This window comes from Candoia aspera, chromosome 2, assembly GCF_035149785.1.
Source record: "Candoia aspera isolate rCanAsp1 chromosome 2, rCanAsp1.hap2, whole genome shotgun sequence".
NCBI classification, from domain to species: Eukaryota; Metazoa; Chordata; class Lepidosauria; order Squamata; family Boidae; genus Candoia; species Candoia aspera.
In genome coordinates, this window is record NC_086154.1 from 140,302,696 (window position 1) to 140,325,557 (window position 22,862).

At 43.8% G+C, this 22,862-nt stretch overlaps 1 protein-coding gene across 2 annotated transcripts; it reads right to left on the reverse strand.

The window, feature by feature from the left end:
• Nucleotides 1-1,702: 1,702 nt before the first annotated feature.
• LOC134490685 (solute carrier family 26 member 10-like) lies at nucleotides 1,703-22,862 on the reverse strand. Of its 2 annotated transcripts, XM_063293899.1 has the most exons (18): nucleotides 22,594-22,862; nucleotides 20,267-20,377; nucleotides 18,793-18,953; nucleotides 17,580-17,744; nucleotides 16,533-16,685; nucleotides 15,010-15,092; nucleotides 14,631-14,778; nucleotides 13,540-13,653; nucleotides 12,156-12,233; nucleotides 10,171-10,266; nucleotides 9,752-9,858; nucleotides 9,296-9,365; nucleotides 7,884-8,054; nucleotides 6,354-6,393; nucleotides 5,741-5,820; nucleotides 5,154-5,208; nucleotides 3,488-3,594; nucleotides 1,703-2,500 (listed from the first exon to the last, which is right to left on the reverse strand). In XM_063293899.1, exons 1-18 carry the CDS (start codon nucleotides 22,859-22,861, stop codon nucleotides 2,462-2,464), a joined length of 2,046 nt encoding a protein of 681 aa, XP_063149969.1. In that variant the 5' UTR covers nucleotide 22,862; the 3' UTR covers nucleotides 1,703-2,461. The 2 variants fall into 2 exon arrangements, with proteins under 2 accessions (XP_063149969.1, XP_063149970.1); XM_063293900.1 differs by lacking the exon at nucleotides 16,533-16,685.

Here is a 22,862-nt window from a genome sequence, read left to right on the forward strand (position 1 = left end):
TAAGACAGAACCCATTTCCAGAGTCTGTTCTCACTCCTCAAACCTCCCCCTCCTCAGTCTCTGGCTTCTTAGTTCCAATCCTGCAACCTTCTGCACCATTGCTTTTTCTAAAACTATTGTTTGTCAGGGAAGTTTTAAAAACCATCCGATCAGGGCTGGGTTTGTCCTTACCCTCCATTGCATGGGCTTGGCCCATTATCATGCATAACACAAGAGGCTGCAACCCGCGGGCACCACTCTTCCTTCTGCCTGTATGTGGTGCGCCCCTTCCTGGCAGCTGGGCTGCCGATTTCATTGGGAGGACAGTAGCCCCAGCACCAGCCCAACAAGTTAAGATACGGGTACATTTTTAGTGTGGGGAGTGACAAAAATGAAACAGGTATGGTAGATTTCAAAACCTCTGTAACAGGAGTGGTATAGGAATTCATACAGACTGATTCACAGAGTTGTTTCTTGCTGCAAAAGGATGAAGTCTTTCCCCTGAGTTCCTAGATGAACATTTTAAAAATAAAGGATTGTGTAGGATCTGATTGTTGGATAAAATATGCTGGTTGGCTATGGCCTAGAAGCCACAAGTAAAGCAGCAATCACATTCATGCTTATTTGGAAATAAGCTCTACTAAGCACAATAAGACTTTAAATACTATTTTATTTGGAATGAAATCCTACTCACATCACCAGAACAATGCAGTAATAAATTAAGCACACTTAAATGCTAAAAAATATGGCACTGCATTTTTGTCCCCCCGTAAAGAAATCCCATATGTTACTGAAGTGTTTGCTCCCTTGCCTGGCATGCTAATTTTGATGAAAATTCAAAAGTTTGTTCGTTTATTTACATATTTACTGTTCAAGGATGGATGCATGCGAACATGCAACTCTGAGTTGGTGCAGTCCAAGAAAACCTGAGCTACTTGATTCTGCTGAAGGTGTTAAATGATTCCTGTCCCAGTCAGTAGCATTCCCTGGATGCTAGGGTACTTCCAGCAAAATTTTTCTTGCACTGCTGCCCTACCTTATTTGTGGCATTTTAGGAGGGGTCCAAACTTGGCACTGTCCTCCATATGTGAACCTTTGGCTGTTTTCTTGCCACTTCATTCTTTTTTCACTCCAGAAAAAATTCTAAGAAATGATGGAATAACTGCATAATGTTTTAGCTGGATGCAGCGCAGCAGTACAGCTCTTTAACTACCCATGGCATGTGGAAGCTCCTGAATGCTTTCCCAGAAAAGGCACACATTGGGAAATCCAGGCCTTGTGGATTTATGTGATTTGGTTACGCCCATTTGGCATCATTACCTTGCCCATGGTCGCTCTTGCCTTCTGTCATCCAAGGTTGCCTTCTGTAGTATAGGCTGAATAAGTAGGATGGAGATCTACAGTTGCAAGTGCAGAGCAATAATCTAACCAAGGAGTGTTTTCCCGGTTCTGGGTGTTTACAAGAACCTGCAGTTATTTGTGAGTATGCCCACCCACTAAAGAGAGGTGCAGGCTGAGGAATGTAGGTCTCTAGGGCAGATTGATTGTTGCAAATCTCTGCTTTTATACTGAATGGTGTGAGCTCATTTCTCCAGAGCAGAGGAAAGAATCCACTGGGTTCACAGCTCCCTCTCCATCCAATGCCAAACCCTGGCAGAATTAACCCAGTCAGTTAAAGGGCTAACAGTTGGGTTCGTTCAGTTAGTTGAGAGTCGTTTTGTTTTGTTGACTGCCTGTGTGGTATAAATCCCATTTGGTTAACTTATGATTCAATATATTGTGCAAACTCCAAAACATGAATCAATTCATTAACCACATTTTAACATGTTGGCTGAACCTAACTAGTGAATCAAAGGCTGTGTTAGTGCATCTCTCCACTTTTGTCGTACTGGTCACAGCACCAGTTCTGGTCTGAGAGAATATCTTGCAATGAATAGGAAGAAAAGAGAAGGTGCCCCAGTATAAAAGAGAACTTTGACAGAATTGGCTACCTTTCGTTTCTGGAAATCAAGCCTTTCTGTAACTCCCATTGCATTATTTTCCAGGCTGAAACCCTCTCATCTCTTCCTTTTGGCCTCAATGACTTATTCTGTGATGACTTCAATTGGAGTGGGGGGGAGTAATAAAGGATTTTTAAAAATTAATTTTTTTTCACTGTTGTGTCTTAAAATTTTCTGATAAGGGTTGAAGTGGAAAGGAACCAGGAGAGGTGGGAGTGCGAAATAACCCTGACTCTGCAGTTGTGGACTACTTCAGGCTATTGCTGGCCATGCAGGTTGCAGCAGGAGGAAGAACAGCTGCATCTAAGGGCCTGGCTCTTCTTGCCAGTCTGCTCTTTCCTCATCTGTCCATTCCTGACACTCTGGCCTTCCAGGAGCAGGAAAATCTTGGCCTCATAGGCAGCCTGCTGCCTTTCCTGAATCTCTGTGGTCTTAGATGGCCTTTATCCTGGTAGGTCTTTCACCCTTGGCAGGAAGAAAAGTTATACCCAGATGGTTGGGTCCTTCTGTTCCATGTTTTCCTGAGCAAAAACCAAACACAGTTACCCGTGAGGCACTATGCCACATAAAAAAGATACTTTCCAGATCATGTTGCCTGCCAGCCGCTGGGCCTCAAGCCTCCACAGGGAGAGGCAGAGATCCCCCAGTGTGTATGATCGCTGTTAAGGGCAGCAGATGGATTCTGGTGGTGATCAAGTGTTCTAAGTCTGTAAATAATGGATTGTAAGACAGCTTTTTCCAACCTGATACCTGCTGTATGAGCTGAACTACAGCTTCCACCAGTGCCAGCCAATGTGGCCATTGAGTGGGGAGAGGGAAAGCGAAGGACAAAACATCAGTTGGACATCAAGTTGGAGAAGGTTGTTTCAAGGTGTCTGATGCAGAAAACTCAGTGGAGGACAGTATTCTGCTAGTTTCTAGTTAGAAAGGAAATGGAAGGGCAATGTTCTTGCCCCACCTAAAAGGGCCGAGAACAGGGGCATGTACCTGGAATTTCCCCTTTAAAAATGGTAGCATGATGGCCAATTTCCTGGCTAATCCTCTGTTTCTGAATCTAGCTCTGCACAGGCAATGTCCCATTCTAGGGGTGCCACAATGAATTGCTCTTGCTTTTAAAAATCTCTAAGGGAGGTCTTGTCAATAGCCATTGAAAATGACCAGATAAGGCAGCACCAAGAAAGGAAGACCTACTTCTAAATAGTATCTGAAGTAGCAGACTGGGCTGGGCTGACCAAGACTGCAGAGGGGGGACTGCTTCAAGTAAAGCTCCTCCCATTAAACACACACACTCCATGTAGAAAATTAAGGCTCAGGCTAAATAGCTTATATGTGCAGATTTATCTTATGGGTGGGATACTAAATGACAGCCATGTGCTTTTTGAAAGCTGGGCCGCAAGTACCCAGCCATACTCCCCCTTCCCCCACCCCCGTGCCCCCTAGAACAGCCTGAATGGAAACCACGGGGGAAAGGGGCTTTCTTGTTTCTCTAGTGACTCTGGGACCCTTACCGTGGTTTGCTGGAGGTAGGAAACAGCGTCATGAACAGTGACAAAAATCTGCTGGGGAGTTAGGTGATGCATGAGGCCACAAAAACTCAATGTCTGTAGAACGTTGGCTGGGTGGACAAGAAGAAACAAAGGACACTCAGATCTCATGCCACATGTGGGGCTCAGCAGGAGGTGACTTGCATATGCACAGTTCCTGGACACCAGTGACGGTCCCTTCCTACTTCCACAACTCAACAGAATCTTCACATACGCTGAGCCATGAATCATGGGATTTTTTAAAAATCTGATACTGTAGTTACATGGGTGGGTGAACTGGTCCTTCAGATCAAGTTGGAGCCCTTCTACATCACTGCCTTTCCAAGGCCCAATCTCCCAAAAACTAGTTGGAAACTATCTGTGATTATCATTCCAACATTCCTTTCAGAAGTGCTAAGAGAGGGCAGGGAGAAATCCCTGTTGCACACCAGCTGTCACGAACTCTCTCTCCTCCACTCCACGCCAAAGGAAGAGCGTGAAAAGGAGCAAAAACCCAAACAAAGGAGGGAGAAAGGGGCAGATTCTTGGCACTTTCACCCCTGCTCATTTCACTTGGGGGAACTGTGACACTAGCCAGCCTTTCCAGCTGAAAACTGGCTTCAGAGTGGCTCCTCTTGCACCACAGCTGGAGTGAAGGTAAATGGCCTTGGCTGCCAATGGCAGGGGATCGCAGGGGTGTGAAGCCAGGTCAGGTAAACAGCTACTGTAGTGTGAAAGTACCAGGTGGGGTGGGGGCAGGGAGCAAGTGACAAATGCACCATCATGCCATTGTGACACAAGCCTCTTCCATATGTGTGTCATGATGTTGCATGACCATACAAAAGGGGTGGAGCTTGCCTTACAGTGCCATATGATGCTACTTCCTTCACTTTGACAGAAGCATCAGAACCTGTGGATGTTTCTGGGCCCTATTGAAGTGAAAGCATTGCTCAGGAGGTCTCCTTTCTACAATATTTATTAAAAATGGCTGTAAGAAGAGGAAGATTCAATGTAGGTAGACCACAGACCTGGAGATGGACATCTACCATGACTCCCCCAAAACTGGTGTCTATGGATCTTGATTTGAATCCCCCATCACAGCCACAATGGCTGATTTTTTTTTACACAAATATAATAAGATGGCAATGCAATCACTCAAACACCCACCAACTCAGCTCCTTGGCTTTCAGTGATGCCAAGTTAGGTGACTTGTTGGAAAGACCCTGTGCAATAGGTTCCTGGGGTCTACATCAAATAAAGGACCACATCACCCATTCTCCTTTGTAGATGAGAATCTATCAATGCAGGAAATGTACAGGATCTCTCTTATACACTGTGGCTCCCTGCTGAGGGAATTGACAGTAGCCAACTGGATTTGCTTATAAGGAACAAGTGAAGTGGGCCAAATCCACCAATTAAATGTATATTCTTTCTTGATGAAATACACTACTTCTTAACATTTAGATTTTGAAAAAAAGAAAAGTAAATTAGGGTAGCTTTTTCCTACCTGGTCCCTTTGAACTAAAGCCCCCATAATAGATTCCAACTAGGGACCACTGGAGTTCTAGTCCAATGCCTCTGAAGGACATCAGACTGAGGAACACTGAACTAGAATAAGAGGAAGACTGATGGCCCTTCTTACTTCACTCACCATTACAGGCAGACAGATGTATCTGCATGCCGGCTTTTTGACATTCCACGCACACCTAAAAGGCAAGGAAAGCTATTTGTAAAGAAGAGCTATGGGGAGTGGCAGAAAAAGAGAGAAAGGGCAGCCTTATCCACTTTGATCAGACCCCATCCATCCCTTTCATGTAGTCCTTGACAAAATGCCCAGGTGGATCTGGCCTTTGGCCAAAAAGAGGTTCCCCATTCCTGTTCTAAGCAGGAGAATCATGGATAGCTCCAATGCCAGGGGTCAAAAATTTTTCCAAATTGCAGGCAGCATCAATCCCCCCTTCCCAAAAAACCTGAACTATCAAGAGATGAGGAAATCTCAAGGTATTTCAGTGATTGCTCCACAAGATCTAGTGGACTTGTAGGGTCTGGTGAGATTCTAGCCATTTTAAAATGTAAAAATATCTATATTTTTAATTTTGGGAGGGCTGCAAGTACTGTTTCTGGGTGTGATAGACACCCTGGGCTCCAGCTAAGAAAAGATCATCTGGAGAGACATTCTGGATTTCAGTCCTGATTTAGTCTCAGCACTCACACACAGACACATTTGTCTGTTGATACCTGGATAAGGAGCCGTGCCCCAGATGAATCAACAAAGGATATTCCACTGCAGTCAAGTATCACAGCCTGTATGTCTAAGCCTGGAGAAGCAAATAAGACAGAACCCATATCAACCACCCTCACCCACTGTGATTCCACAGCAGCCACTCTAACAGTTGCCATGTGCTATCCTACACACATCCAGGAGCACTTTGTTCTCCAGATGGTTTTCACACCAGCAGAGAAGAAAAAGATTAATACGTTTCTTCCCTGATCCACCCAATATAGAAGAGAATTATCCTTAGAACCCATGTCTAATAACTGCACACAAGCACAAAGAGAGAGTTCAGCCTGGGGCTCCCACATGGGATGGGCTTCAATTGCCATAACCCCCAGCTGGATGGGGACTGAAATTCAATGACTCCGGAGGCACGAAGTTGGGGAAGGCTAGTTTAGCAAATTGTATTGGCTGTACAGTACTGAAAAGCAAGGAATATTATGGTTTGTATTTGGAATGTTCTATCCTCTGTAGAATTGAGGAAAGGGTACAGCAGATTTTCCACCCTGGGGTTTAAAATGTATATTTACACAAGAAAATTGCCCAAGAACAAAAAAGGAATTAACCTGTGGTTACCTGAGCTAAGCTTCTTTTCCAAGACACAAGCACTGCTCTCCTAGGGAAAAAGAAAAAGAGGGGAAAAACCCAACATTTAATTTCCATTTACAAACAGAAAGAATTGACATATTCCACTTCACCCCTAATAAAACCTCTAACAGTGAGGTCATACACAGTTACTCATGTGATGTGACTGTTTTCCACCAAGGATCTTTTGAAGATCTTTGCATGGGAAGTCAGTTATCACAGAAAACCAACCCTCAAATTCAGTTCAACTTGAGTAACTGCTTTGACTTACCCACAGGGTGAAACACAGTCAACATCTTGACTTATGCCCCACTTAATCTCCACGTATATAAGAGCTACTATACAGAATTCACTCGCTTATAATTGAGCCAACATAATTTTTACAGGAGGGGACACACATTTCAATCGCTCCTGTTTCGCCTAACCTGCCAAATGAAAATGACTGATCAACCATAAGAGTTTGTCTCATGGTTTGTTGACCCTCACCCTTGGCCTAGAGCAAACAGGAAGCTGAGGTTTAGCAAAAGCTCACATCTCTAGTTTGTCCTTGGGTTCAATGGGCCTTGTTATGTCTTATGGGCATAGAATCAAGTCAGCTAGCATGCAGTCTACAACATTGACAGGTAGCTGCTGTACTCTGGGCTAGTTTTACCATCTGGCGGGGAGTCCATCAGCTTGGGTGGCAGATATAGAGGGGCCTCTCTGGCTGCACTTCTGAATCCTGTGCAGGGGTGTCTGGGGGTGGAAAAAAGTCAAGATGGTGGCCACAACCCCGCAGTCAAAATCCCACCCCTTCTTTTACATATGTCCTAATGCACGTAAAAAGGGTGGGACTTTGATTGCAAGGTTGTGGCCACCATCTTGAATTTTTTGACCCCCTCACTGAAAATACCTCTGACTCCCTGGCTGTTCCTCTGGGCTGGAGGACCGAGCTGCCTAGAGTGTATAACCAGTTCTGAGCCCTTGAATCAACCCAGTTGTCTCAGATGGGACAGAAGACATTGCTTCATTTCAGGATTGAGATAAGACTCAACTGAGTGTCAGCTATGTGCAAAATGTAAAAAAGAGTAATATGGATTTGTTTTTTTATAATATGTATAATCCAATCCAGTCTTGACAGACTCCGATACAACAAAGGGAAATGCGAAAGAGACAAAAGAAAAAGCTCAGCATCAATAGTTAAAATTATATCCTTAAAAGCCATTAATAAAATTCAAGGACCTCTTAAATCTAAACTGATCTAATCTAAAGACTGAATGCAGATGGAACAAAACTTTACTTTTTTACAAAACAACATCAGTCTTAAGGACATCCAAGACTCCAGGATCAGATATTCAGTTTAAAAAAGCTTAAAATAGTATCTCTTCCTCCAGGTCACGCACTAGATGACCTTTAGTTCCATGAGCACTCTACCACCTGGCTGGATTAACATTTGGGTCAACTTGACTTGATCTGAACGGAACCCACAATACTTGATCTCTCCCCCCTCCCCAATATCAACTCTTTTACCAAGAATCTTACCACTGTAGCAATGTCCATTCTGATCCTGCTGTTAGACTGTGGATCCTTAGGCTGTTCCCAGTCTCGCTGCAGCCCCACAAGTTTGCTGACAATATCTCTAAAGAAACTGCGGTTTCCATAATAGATGGGGGCCTGGTAGCTCAAGATCTTCACACCCGGGATCTCAAAGCACTAAGAAGAAGAAACAGAATACTGTAGATAAATGGAATAGATATCATCCACTGGGTCTGGGAAGGTATACGGCAGACTTCTCCAACCTGGCACCTACCAAATGACTTAGGCTACAAACCCCATCATTCATGGTCAACTGCAACCAGGGACCTACCCAAAGGAATGAATGAAGATGATTGGGGGATGTAACCCCACACTTCTGAAGGGCACAAATTGGAGGGCATTCATCATTGTCATGCTCCTATTACAGACTATTTTATTTATTACACATTTATATAGCCACCCATCTTATATCAAACTCTGGGTGGCTCCCAACCAACAGTTAAAATAACATCAATATATCCTTTACAGACATCTATCTTTTAAGACCACAAACATTAAAAACCTGGCTCAAAAGTTAAACTTTCACATGCAGTCCATCACTAAGTCGTCTCATCAATCTCACCCTATCCCAGTGCTTGTGGGAAAAGGTAGATCTTAAGTGCTTTTTGGAAGGCTAGGAGGGTGGGGGCCTGCCAAGCTTTAGATGGAAGGGTGTTTCATGAGGTTGGGGCTGCCACGGAAAAGGCACGCTTCCTAAATCCCATAAGATGGCAATGTGTAAGGGAAGGGACTAGAAGTGTTCCCACCCTATCTGATCTGGTAGATGTCCTTAGGGAGAGACAGTCTTGCAGATAGCCTGGCCCTGTGCCATGTAGGGCTTTAAAGGTAATTACCAGCACCTTGCATTGCACCCGGAAGAAAATTGGGAGCCACTGCAGCTTGCGCAATGGAGGTGTTACATGGGTAAACCTAGGAGCACCCATCACTGCACAAGCCATCGCATTCTGGACCAGTTGTAGCTTCCGGGTGGTCTTCAAGGACAGCCCCACCTACAGTGTGTTTCAGTAATCCAAACAGGAAGTGACCAAGGCATGAGTGACTGTGAGCAAGGCTTGCACAGTAGTGCAAGCATCCTTCTCCCTTAAAGATAAATAAAATGTCCTTGTTAAGGTATATGCAATAAAATCACATTTCTGGGTAGATCTCTGAAGTTCTAGAATTAGGACATTATAACAACCTGTTCTCATTCAAAGAGTTATTTCCCTTCTTTAAGAATAAAAGAACCTCATCTTGTTCTAAAGCAAGATGACCCTATATTAAGGCAGCCGCTATACATATCAGCACAGGAGTTAGTCCTGTTGGGTTCAGGGATACTTTCTCCCAGCCAGGTAAGCAGGAACAATTGCCACCACTTTTACCTTGCTATTGTACTTGACAGGCTTGTAGATTTCCGTATCAGCTGCTCTGCCCAGCACAGAGCATTCAGCCCTGTAAAATGGAAAAAACAAAGGCATGGAGAGTAAAGTGGTATTACATTGGGTAGAACATCCTTTGCCCCCAGAAGCATGCAGATATTTTGGTGGTCATTGGGGTCAGGGCAGAGACAGCATCCCAAAAGGATACATTCTTAAAGGATTATCTGCATATTTCCATGGATGTTTGGAAACCAAGGAGGACTTAGCCCAGGCCTATGGCTGAGGACAAGAGGTGGGGCAGAAAATCCCCATTATTATACTGATCCCCTTTCAAGAATGGTGCTACCCTATGGTCTTTTGGGCACACTTAACAAGAGGACCTTGGATCCCAACAGCAGGGTTTAATCCAGCACTCAGCCAGAGAACCCAGCAGAGGAAGGACAACTAGTATGAAGTTACCTCTGTGTGCGGCATACAACAGTCATCATGGAGAACACAACCCCCACTGCCAGGCCAAAGTCCACATTGAGCACCACCACAGAAAGCCATGTGACCACCCACACAGCCTGTAAGAGAATTGAAAAAATAGTAATAGAGCCACCCAATTCCTAACCAGCATAGCCAGTTCCAAGTGGGTCAGTGGAGACCATTCCCCTCCAGCCTACCACAGCTTTAAATGATGCATTGCCTTCACAGTTCATAATTTAAAGGAATGGCAATATAACAGAAGCAGTTCAATAACAAGATCAACAATAGATTCCAAAGGCAAATGTTGAGCACCTATATCAACAGTTATAGGAGAAGGAACACATATAATGCTTAATTTTTCATAACTACATATCAGAATTAGTGGATTTCCAGGTGCCCTTGCCACTTACAAAGTCCACATGGCTGATCCTCCACAGCTCAGGCAAGTCCCGGAACTGCAGAAACATCTGTCGAAGACTGGTGACATTGATACAAGCCAAGACAGCCTAGATACGAAAGAGGAAGCAGGTATCACATCAAGGCACTCTGTCTTTTCAGGATAGGTCAAGATTGACTAGCGGGATGGACCTGTCCTCTCCTGCTCACATCCCATCTCTCCTCTTGGTCACCTGGCAAACACGCCCCCTCCCCAATGCCATCCAAGGTCTTCTTGGTGTAGCAATTTCCTCCTTTATTAATACGCTGCTACCCCCAGTGTGAATTGTGGGTTTGCTCCTTCCTAGGACAAAATAGGAATAGGAAATCTCCCTTCCACTGGGTCATGTGGTACTCAAGAGCCTAGACTTCAGTAAGCAGATCAGTCAAGTGTAGAAAATTATTATTTTAATGAACCAAAACATGATTACAGGAAAACAGAAGCTGGAAAACAAACTGTACTCACTTAAGCAGAAAATAACGTAATGTGTCTGTCTAAAAACACAGACCTTTGTCTAGAGTAACTACACTTATTGTCCTTTCCCTCAACGACAGCAGAGTTTCCCCTCTCCCTTGTTCAAAGTAGCCCCATTCCCATCTTCTTGTCCACCTTTCATTAGTTTTTTTTTTTAATCGTATGGCATAGCAGTTTGGTGTTCATGCTGCTTTTTCTTGCTGGGGAATCCTTGTGAGGTCCAGCAGCCAGATGTGTAGACTATTTAGCTGTGGTGCACCACGAGGAGGCTAGTCTACAATGCACTGAGTTGGGCTGAGAGAGAGGGACTGGCCCAGGGTCACCCAGCCAGCTTCCATGCCTAAGGCGGGACTAGAACTCACAGACTCCTGGTTTCTAGTCTAGAACCTTAATCACTAGACCAAACTGGCTCTCTTTCATTAGCTGTCCCAGCTGTTCCTCTTTCCTGCTAAGGAGAAAGATTTTAAACCCTCAGTGGGAATTCACCAGCATCTAGAATGAGTGATGTGATGTTGGAGCCATTTACAGGTATGAGGACCTCAAATAAAAGTGTTCAAAGACAGCATTTGAAATATGCCTAGCAAGTAAGTAAGTACTGTAAGTATATACATACATAAATTTATTATTGTAACCACAAGTCATAACAATGTTTGGAAAATATGCCAGTTTCTCACCTCTTGGCATCCTAAATTGCCCGGTATGAAAACTGAAGTGCTACTTCCTGGGTCAAAGCTTCAGAATATATACAACACAAACTGGAAGCCATGTCTGTGCTTAAAATTCTCCTATTACATTTTTTGAAAAAAACAAGCCTCACTCAGTACCCCCTACCCCCCACCCCAAAATAATCCCTGCAGTTTTACTTGGAAAATTTCTTTCCTGTAGCTTCAGTCTCATATAACTGTTTTCTGTTCAACAAAGATACAACATTACTGAATTTCCACTGAATTTATTCTTAAATAGTTCTCTCCCATTTCCTGAAAATGACAGCTTTAATTGCTGATGGTTTTCTTTCAACATCTTTTTTTTTTTTAAATTCTGAAACAGTGCTATTTCACAAAGAAAACCATTACTGGAAGGAAATTAGTTCTTAGAACCTACCCACACCCAAGAACTGATTGACTGAGGGACAATCAAGGGACAGTTGACCAGAAATTCCAGAGGTCCGATGAAAAGGAAGCAACCCAAGGCCAAGGTCACAAGGAGGAAGCTTCTTGTTAAAGGCACAGTGGCCCTCCTTGAGACACTTCACTAGCATTTTACCAGGGATTTGGGTTAACCACAAGTAAGTAAGTAAATAAATAAAATGTCCACTAAAGAAACCCAGTAGCATCAGTGTACAATAATTTATCAAAGCTAACCCAATTACACATACAACAGGCACTTAATAGATATATGTGCATAATTTATTCCTGTTTGAGGATTAGTTAGGAAAAGAGAACTTCTCCTTGGGTTTCCCTCAACCCATTCCTGCATCTAGCTCACCTTTGGTAAATAATGAAAGAGTGGTCCGATCCATATTAATACAACCAGGACAATGGCACTGGTGAAGAGTCCAGAAAGCTGTGGATAAGGAAGGCTGGTTAAGTCATGGCAGACTAACAGAAAGACAGTACGTTTATAGGGAACCAAGCAGAAAGAGCCAAGTTTTCTTTGCACTACATATTACCCAAGAGGAAGAGAAGAAACTGTGGTATCAAATAGACTAATAGATCTTTATTCACCATTATGCTAATACATCACAATCCGTTGGCTCTCCAGATAGCATTCCATGGACCATAGATGGGACAGATTTCTCCCTCTGACACTGGTAAGAGAGAGCTTCATTTTGGATGGGAAAATCTAGTTAAAACCCTTTCTCTCCACCAGGCTCTGAGACCATTTTTCCCCATATTGGAAATTCCAACATCAGGTAGGAGGAAGTGGTATGGTGTAGACTGGCCAGAGGGCATGAAGGAAGAAGCTACAGATCCAAGGCCAAGGATCCAAGCCCTCCTTGCTTTCTATCATGTTCCTGATCCAGAGAAATTTGTAGAGCAGTCCTTAAGCCGATGTAAATATTTTTTCTCTCTTTGAGAAAGATTTAAAACAAACAAAGGCAGGAGGCTATTGAGAAGACCAACTTCTCTTGCCCTCATTTCTAGCCTTTATTCCTAAGGGACTTCAATGTTGGCCTGCTTCTACAAGAGCAACAGGATCAGTCTGCCCCTCTAAAGTATAGAACTCCAGCTAAATTGGGACCATTATCCAGATTAATCTTGGATACGGGAACATATTTCATGCAATTTGAAATTAGGTATGCAAACATTTCTGCACTCTTTAAAGTTATATCTTGCTGATCAAGTACCAAAGCTGACAGGCTCACACTTCAAGTTCAGACAGAAGCTCTGTACATGTAACAGCTTCATCAGAGGCAGATGCTTTTCCTCCAGCATGGAAATGCAGCAATGGTAAAAGGAAGGCCTATTGATGCCTCTCACTTAAAGCTGGAGTGCCACGACCCAACCAACCATCATATTTGCTAACTATTTTTATTTCCTGGTTGGCAGCTATATAATTAGCAGTCTTGTAGCTGAAGCTCCTCCTCCAAGTCAGTGAATCTCCTTGTTAGAGGAATTCATCTCTGTTCATGGTGCAGGTGTTAAAGACAGCAAAGCCCTGGCAGGAACTGAAGTTGGCTGATCATCCCAGGAACTGTTGCTGCCCACATCCCCACATCCACAACAAAGCCCACCATTCCTTCACACTCTTGCCAATGTACTTCACTCAGTGCTCTGATCTTCCTTTTATTTCTCAAGTGATCTGCTGTTTGTTTCTGACAGCAAAACGAAATGGAATATAAGGCAAGTTGTACTACTAATCCAAGTACCTGTGTGTGTCCACCAGCACTCTCCAAAATGTTGGTTGTAGCCAGAGTGGCTGAACTGGGGAAACAGGTGAACAGGGAAGAGACTAGGTTTGAAACACCATGAGCCAGAAGCTCCTGTGAGAATAACAGAGAACAAGAGCAGGTTGGTCTCTGGTTGTTCTACAGTACAAATAGAGCCCAGTTTTAATCTGATTTATTATCTAATCTCCCTTTTTCCCAAGGAATTCTGCAAATAACTGGGAATTCACAAAGATCACAGTAAGAATCTCAGAGAAGTATAGTTTCCGGTGTTCCTCAACTGGAAAAGCTATTTGGGAGTTGTAAGAGATAAGGTGGGTTGGTTTTGATTGTCCTGGATTGACTACTGTGAGATTTGGCTTAGAAATGTCTTCCTCTAGTGCTTAACCAAAGCCTGTTAAAGTGAATGTGAATGAACGATTGCCCATAAGGCAACCTTCTCCAACCTGAGGAACATTTAATATGTTGCATGTAAAGCCCCACCATCTTCAACAATGAAGATGCAGAAACATCAATTGCTTTGCTTTCAACAGTACCTCAAGCATGGCTGGAAAAAAATGGGTGGTGCAGAACCCAACTACAGAAACTTCTACAGCAATGTTCAGCCCTAAACTTCAAATTCCCAACTGAAAGCTGCCATTTCCAGAGCAAGAGCACAATGTAGAAAGGACAAGAATAGGAGGCTCCCTTTACTCCTGAATCTCTAGTGTGCCGCCCCATTGGCCTAGCACTGGCTTCATGACACATCTTTCAAGTCCAGTGAAAAAGAATCAAGAACTGTGTAGCTCCTGTTCTGTCTGTCCACTGATGGCAATCTGAAACCACAACTCAGAATCAGAAGCCGATTCAAGCTGGCTATCAAGTTATAGTTCAGTTGTGGCGTTTGATTTCCATTCCCACAGAAAATATAAGAAAGAAGGACTCTGGGAAAACCAGATTCTTCAGGATACAAGGAGTTAAAGCAGGATTGATAAACAAAAGGGGATGGGCTGGTAGGCAGACTCCTTGGCTGGAAGTCTCCAAGTTCTATTTCTCCCTTTGAGGAGACCCAGGCTCCCAGGATGGGCACCCACCTGGTTGGGATCAATGGCATAGTGGTGCTTCTCAGAGTAGATCATGGCCAGTGACACTGAGATGGCGTAGGCCACGAAAGCGAGGGCCACCGTATCACCCAACACTTGGGGCAGCAGATGCAGAGCTGGGAGCTGGGGCTGTGGGAACCTGCATGAAAGAATGGTGGAAGGGGAATCACTAGATGCTGGGAAACAGACCATTAATTGCCCCTCCCCACCATCCATCTCCAGGGCTGAGCTTACCACCATGTGGTCTAAACCGGAGCATCAGGCTAAGACAGGAAGCTGCATTTCTGTTGCCGTGCCAATAGAGTGGCAGTGTCTTTGCCTTTAGCCAACATGCAAAATGGGGGAAAATGGAGATAGGAAAGGATCTTACCCTGCTGGGAGGTGCCCAACAATCTGTACATTATAGTGGGTGTTCAGAGAGGAAGCAAAGCAGATTCCTGTGGCAAGCAGTACCTGTTGCAAGAAGTCAAATTGGTAAGATAATTAAAAGGAGTGCTACCCACATCATCTTTATTTAAAAAAACCACAACCCCATACTCTTTGAAAACATTGATTGCAGTTGTTAATATCTGGAGATCTGAAAAATCAATTCTCTCCAAGTATATTGATCTACCTCTCAAATATATTTTGCTGCAAGAGGGCAACTTGAATTTATTAAGTATAACAAGGATGAATACTGAACTAAGGATTTTTTCCTATGTCAGCTAGAGCAGGCTTCTACTCTTTAAAAAGAAGATCAAGCATTACGTAAGTTGTGTTTATGTTGGGCAAGGGGTGTATAATGCTGCGACAGAATGGCAGTGCTGGCAGTATATCCAATTGAGTCCTCAAAGCTGGTAGCATCTGGAACTAGCCTGCAGATGGCCTTGCATCCAGAAGGGAGTAGGCAAAATGGCACCACCCGCTCCCATTGTGATAAAACCAGTCAAAGTACAACCATAGAAAACCCACTGTTGACAGAAGCAGTGGAAAATCTTTAATGTGCTCAGTAGTGACAGAACCAGCAACTTATAGCTGCCAGAACTTAGCTATCTTTCCTGGTTTTAATCAACTCTCCGTGCAGCATACTCCTAGCTTTTTCTCAAAACGGTGCAAGTCCTGTTTTCCAAGCACAGGTCCAGTATTCTTTCAGACATATGCTAAACCTGTGTTTATAAGGAGTCCATGGAGGACCTGACAAATGCAGATACTTCTGCAAAGGTCAGGTGTCCAGTCTCTCCTGCAGCCCAAGACAAAATGGCCATGAGGGGCAGTTTCCAGTGACTGGAGGGTGTGCCTAAAGTGGCCAATAGGAGCTGGGCGGAGCCCATCCCTGATCATGTCAGCAACTACATCATGGATGAAGCATGCGAGACTGTGTCAATGGCAAACTGGGTCAGAAGAATAGGGAAAACACCTCCTTAAAACTGGAACAACTAAGGCAACTCGAAGCTGTTTCAAGGCCACACTGGTGCCACGGTTAGGTGGATATGAGGATGAGCCCAAAGATCTTTCCATAGCTATTTGTTTGCTTCTTTGTTTTTTAAATGATGAGTTAAATGCAAAGGAATGCTTAACATCATTTCTAGTTCAATCCTAAGTATCATGCTCAGCTTTTCTTGTCAAACCCACTGTGGGGACAATTATCTATCTATCCAGTCCATCTATCGGCAAACACCTGCTCTTCCTCAGTTCCTTTAATCTCTCCTCTTGGCCTCCACTGTGTGTGTGTGTGTAATGTGTGTTTATCTTTGTTTATATTTGTGTCTGTAATCTAAATATTTTCATAACTTCAAGAAACATACAAAGGAAGCAATGAACTCTACGCACATCATTCGTTAAGTTAAGGAATGAGTTCCCTCAGCATATGACCGTCAAGTGGCTTATTTGAAAGGATAAAGGCTCAGTACTTGCCATGATGATCTCTCCTGGGATGGGGACCCACATCCGGCTACTGTAGCGGTGGTTGATTTCTTTGATAGGTACCAGCACAGCTAAGCAGAGCCCTGAGATAAGCAGTTCCGCCATGTTGGTTAAAGGCAACTCTTCCACAACAGAGGCCAGTGTCTAGGGAACAACACAGAGATGTTCCCACTGAACAAACAGAATTTAACATATGCCCACTGAGCAGCCTGGGAAGAGAAGGCAGCTGCCAAATTTACTGAACCCTCCAAGCAACAATCACTATGGGTGCTGGTAGGCTGGTTCAGCAAAGCTGAGGATCCATTGCATTTTGCCTAAAGTACCCTGGTGAGGGAAGGAAAGAGGAACCATGGCCAAACTAAGAAAAACGTACTGAAAAGGAATGTAATGCGGACCTTGGGGAAGGCACAGGACAGCTGTTAAGGGGGGCTTGCAGAAGAGATTACCCAGTCCTGAGATAGAGGGAAGCATGAGAAAGAAACTCAAAATTTCAAAAAAGAGCCAGTTGGGTCTAGTTGTTCAGGTACTGGCCTTGAAACTAGGAGACTGTGAGTTGTAGGCCTCCCTTAGGCATGAAAGTCGGCTGGGTGACCTTGGGCCAGTCACTACCTCTCAGCCCAACTCACCTCACAAGGTTGCTGTTGTGGGGAAAATAGGAGGAGGAAGGCGTATTAGCTATGTTGGCCACCTGAAGTTGTTTATAAAAAAAATAATAAAGACAGGATAGAAAATAAATAAACAAATGAATAAATAAAATACCCCATCTTGATTTTGTTTTGTATAAGATGGGGCAGAGAGAAACTTGAGCAGGCTTTCAAGATTCTGTTATTTTCCTGTATTACAATAAAGAACATTTCTGGAATCCCTGCAGTGCCTGTTTCTTGAATGGGCCTACTCTAAAGAACTGATGCATATATTCACAGTATCTTAGAGAAACAAACATCTATATATTAGAACAGGATTAGGTGGATTAGGGATGAGAGGCATCTTTCCTCTTCATAAATGGTTCTGGTGGCCTCAGAATGTGGATCCCCATACCTTGAAGATGGCAAAGTAGCCACTGGGGCGTGGTAAGGATATGCCCAGAAGGCTCTGTAGCTGAGAAACCACCACGTGCAAGGCAGCAGCACTAGTAAAGGCCTTGACTACTGGTTCCGAGAGGTAGGTGGAAAGGAAGCCCAAGTGAAGCATAAACATCATGACCTGGGGTTGAGGAAAGAGATGTCAGGGTTAGTCATATGAAGTTTCCTGAACCAAGATGCAGGGCTTGGTTTTACCTTTTCCACAGGTAGAGAAAGCCATGCAACATGGAGCTGATGTGAGATTTGCTCCTTTCTAGGCAAAATTAGGAAAAATCTCTTCTGCCTTTATTTTAAGGCTTATAAATATGTTGGAAGAATCTTAAACTCTCTTAAACATCTCAGCTGCCATTGTTTTAATAAAGCAACTTTCTAGTTCTTATGCTTGTATGAACATAAACTTGAAGTACGTAGATTAGGCCTAATATTTTTTTTCTCCTAATCCCCTTTTCCTTCTGTCATGTCTTTTTATAAACCAAAGGGCACTGTCCAGAAGTGACTTTGAGGACCAAACAAAGCATATGTGTACGTACATATATATGTGTGTCAGATTGCTGAACTTAAAGTTTTAGACAATAACCTTAAATGAACTTTAAGAATCATTGGCCCTCACTTCAGAACTCTACAAAACAGATAACAATAGGAAAAAACCGCAAGGTGGTTTTTAAAAATTAAAACATTTTAAAATATTTTATTAGTTCTGGGTGATTTTTTAAAATTAAAACATTTAAACATATTTTATTAGCTCTGGTTTGCTTGTTAAACTCAAGGAAAATTAAAACAATAACAATGAAATCATCAACATCATCATAAAAGAAAAATTACAAAAGTAAACTTCAACATTTTTCAAGTATCATCAAACAATATATGAAATGCGTCAAATTACTTTTATATTGCTTCATAATGATTCCTTATTAATATTGTGTTTTTATTAAGCACTGAAAATCTTTAGCTTACTAAAATGAGAAAGCAGAAAAGATTAGACAGTGAAACAGCCATTCATTAAGTGAGCAAAAATAAAAGCTCCAGGTTCAGAAGGAACATCTTTCTAATTTGTCAACCCAACATTCTCACAGCACAATAACACAATCACTTGTTTGTGTCATGCAAGGCCTCCCCAGTGGAACAGCCCTGTGTGGCCCTATAGAGTTACAGCATCACCCTGAACTCACCATGAGGAGCCCCATGAGGAAGGCCATGGCAGCAGCTACCTCGATGCGTTCTCTCTCCAACAAGGCCACTTCAACAGGACCCGTGCCATTGGACTGCTGGGGGATGGGAACCAAGCGCTCCACCATGGAGCCTGTCATCAGGCTGACCACAGCAAATGTGCCTGTGGAGTGGGAAGAGGATGAAGAAGGCAAGGAGTCAGTCTCTGTGGCTAAACACCCACCAATTCCAACTGCCAGGGCAAGGAACCAGGGACTATGGGAACTGGAATCCAAAACAGGTGAAGGATGGCAAATGTCCTCTCCCTGCTGTGTTACTGTGTTGCATAACACTCTCTGGCACATCGCAGGACCAAGAGCAATAGATGTTACCTTTGGCTTGAACAATACCCTGGATCTTGCAGAAAAGCTGATACATACGAGTAATATCTAAAAGGAGTTCCAGACAATTCCCAGTATTAATTAAAAGACACTCCTGTCTTTCCCTCAACAGATTTTCTGAGATAAGAAAGGAAGGTTGAAGAAGTGATTGGAAAACATGGGAAAGCTACAACAGGAAAATGAATGAACTCATCTGGATTTCCCATAATATTCTATGAATAAAGCAAGAGATTGGACAATAAAAGCTCAACATGTTTGCAGTAACCAATGCAGGGACTTGACCTGAGCATCCTCCACAACTCAAAGCTCAATCCAATGTACCAGAAGGTTCTCATGTTTCAAGCTCAGGTAAAGTATTTATAAGATTATACTTACCTAAATGTTAGCCTAAGCATTATAAGTATTATGTTATGAGTGTAGATCTGTGAAAGAAGATTACATCAAGAAGCCCCAAAAGAGTACTCTGCCACCCAGAAACCATAGACAATTACTGAATCCTGACAGTTAGGTCTTCTTGGAGAAGGTGCAGTCCTAATACTCATTCAAGATGAGCCCCCATTGATCAGAATGTTGTTAGCCAGAAGCATGCATATGCAAGCAATTTTGATATATTGTGGCGCTCATGATGCAGCTGTGGACAGGGAAATGCCATTTCATAGCAGTAAGTGTGGCTTCAGAAGCAGCATCTTGGTGCCTTGCACTTGAAATTGGGGCATGAAATACAGTAAACATTTCTCATTTTCTCTCTCTCTCTCTCTCTCTCACACACACACACACACACACACACACACAAAGTGCTAGAAATTTATTCTCTTATTTTCTGGAACACAAGGAAGAAACCAGATCCCAAGAGAGAGGACTAGTTATTAGCTGGCAAGTGAGCCTGTTTCACTTGCCTGTTTCAGCTCTAGGAAGTCTATGGATTTGCAGAAATGTTAACATAACTGTGTTCATCATGTCTGGATGTCAGAATAGATTTGTAAACAATCAAAGCATTCCAGATCACTTTGGGGAAGGCAATTTAAACAGGATTCCAAAGAGCTAGGAGACAGAAAGCTGTCATCTGGAAGCGTCCCGTATCTTGCAGCACCCCTACCTGTGGACACATGACGCCCTGTCCCAAAAAGCATATACAGCAAGGCAGGGAAGAACGAAGTGTAGAGCCCATAGATTGGAGCTACTGAAGTGAGCAGAGCAAAGGCCATTCCTGTAGAAAGAACAAACAGAAAGAGTTGTAGAATCCCCATGAGCTGAAAAGCCAAGGGCAAACTATTGGGACAGGAATGCTGATTTCCAAGAACACAAACCCCAAATTGTAGGCCTGGTTGCCCTGCTAAAGCACTGTTGACATCGCCAGTTCCTCTGAGGCAATAGTAGGGGAAGAGGGCCTTAGCTCTATCCTCTGCCCTTCTTATTGTAACGTGGTGGAGTAGAGAGGGCAACAGCCAACTCTGAGTGGGAATAAACTATTTCACTTTTCCAGTAATATGGGACTTAACCCTGGTTTAAAGAATTGACCGAATAATAACCTAATGCAGGAGCAAGCCACCTGCAGCCACATGGGGATGTTGAACTACAACTCCCATTATTCCTTGTCAGTGGCTTTACTGGGTGATTGAAGTCCACAGCACCCAGGAAGTATCTCCTGATACTTCAGTTGAGCTCAAAGTTCACTTATCTTTGTCCATGTGCAGAGCACTTTTCTCACTCTTGTACTGAGTATCCGTAACCAACAAATATTTGGATTCAGAAATATGGCTTCCGATAATAGAGAATCCTTTCTAGGCTTCCCATTCCTGACATTCAGATAACAAGTATCACCCAGTTGCACTCCTTGAAAAAAGTTACTTAACTTTGAGACAAGGCTATTTCCCAAGTTTCATAGATATAAATGAAATTCTTCCATAACCACATCAAATGCTTTCCCCCCAATGCAGGGAGCCTGAACACGACTTCCTATATGATCTGCTCAAAGCTTGGGTGGGAAATCTTGGAAAGGCCACTTATCTTCCTGCTTTAATTATTATAATAGAGTTGACTCCATTCTGGTCACAGGCCAGAAGTGGACTCTGGTCTCTGGAAGTTTAAGAGTTAATGAACTCTTCTATCTTTAAAGTGTTGAAAGTGCTGCATTACTTCATGGAATCAGCCACCACTGTCTGGAAACAGAAATGCAGGATTTTGAATGTGGTATCTTAACAGGAAAATAGCTTCTCTCACACCACTCAAGGTTTGTTTGGAGCACCCCCAACCTTCTTTGATGGTACCTATGAACGACTGGCAAAGCCTCCTTCTTTCTCTCTGTCGGCAGATGGAGGATGACATGCAACAGCAGTCCTGGCTGGGGACTTGGCAGTGCACACAGCTTTAATGCCAGCTCGGCTGCCTTGCCAAAGGCTGGGCTGGCAAGGGACAAGCAGGAGGGCAGGCAAGGCATTGATCCAGTTCAGGGCAGAAAAACCTCTGGGCACTGGGTCTTCTTGTTTTACTTTGTTTTTAACCTGTTGCACCAGGCAGCTGCAGTCTCCTGACTCTCACCAGAGAGACAAGGACAACCTAGAGAACAATCCTTGGGGCAAGACCCACTACCCACCCTGTGTGCAATTTCTTAGACAAGTGGGACCCATAAGTCTTCCTCCCTGGTAAGTGTGCAGAGAAAGGCAGCCATCAGAAACTAGGCAATTACTACAAGGTGTGCCAAGAGAAGTTACAAATCAAAAATCCTAAAAGAGGAAGAACCAAGGAGGGGTGGAAGGGGAGAGATGGTTAGAGGAACAGTAGAGATTTGAATTACAAGGAAGGTACTTAGAGACCCAGATTTGAGACTGTGTGCAGGGAATCAGGGAGTGCTTTGGGGAATAAGGGAAGGCAGGCAGATGCAGACATCAGAAACCAAGTAGAAAGGAGAATAGAGACCAGACCCTTAGGAAGAACATAGGACTGGTTTGGAAGCACAAGAAAGTTGACAACATCCCCCTCCCCAGGACTGGAGCAGCTATCAGAATCTGGAGGTGGGGGGAGAGAGAATGAGAGATCCCCCCCCAATGGAGGTCAGAAATAGGAAATCCCTGTCAGCCTTGTGGGAGGAAAACAGAAATCAAGTATTTGAGACTGATTTTGGAACAACAACAAAAGCAACAACAATCTTTGGGGAAGAGGGAGAAATAGAGATCAATGGAGGGACATGTATGGAGCAGAAATGATGCCAAAGTCAAGTGTATTGTTTGCCCATGCCCAAATTTTCACAGTTCAATAGACCTTTCCGAAAGGAAAGAACTGCTGCTCCTGTTCAGGCTGCAAAATTCTTGGGCACATGACTACAAGCTCTCAAGTTAAAGTCCTTTGTTCACCTTCTGTTATATGAGGTGATTGTCCCTGCAATGAATTGCACCCCTGTACGCCCACAGAGGCACACAAACTCACCTTGAGGGATGTGTACAATGCCCACAGTTAAGCCCGCCAGCAGGTCCCCCAAAAGCCATTTCTTCGGCTGGTACTTGGGCAGCCAACTTGCCACGGGCAGCCTGCTTCTAAGCAAGTGCAAGGCTGCTGCTTTGGAGCACCGGCAGCCTCGGCTCAGCCTGCCCTTCAGCATCCCTGCTAGGCTGCTCTCTGGCTCCGGCGGCACCCCATAGACCTGCTGGAAGTGCTTCTGGGTGTAGATGCCGCGGTAGAAGGCCAAGGCACTCATC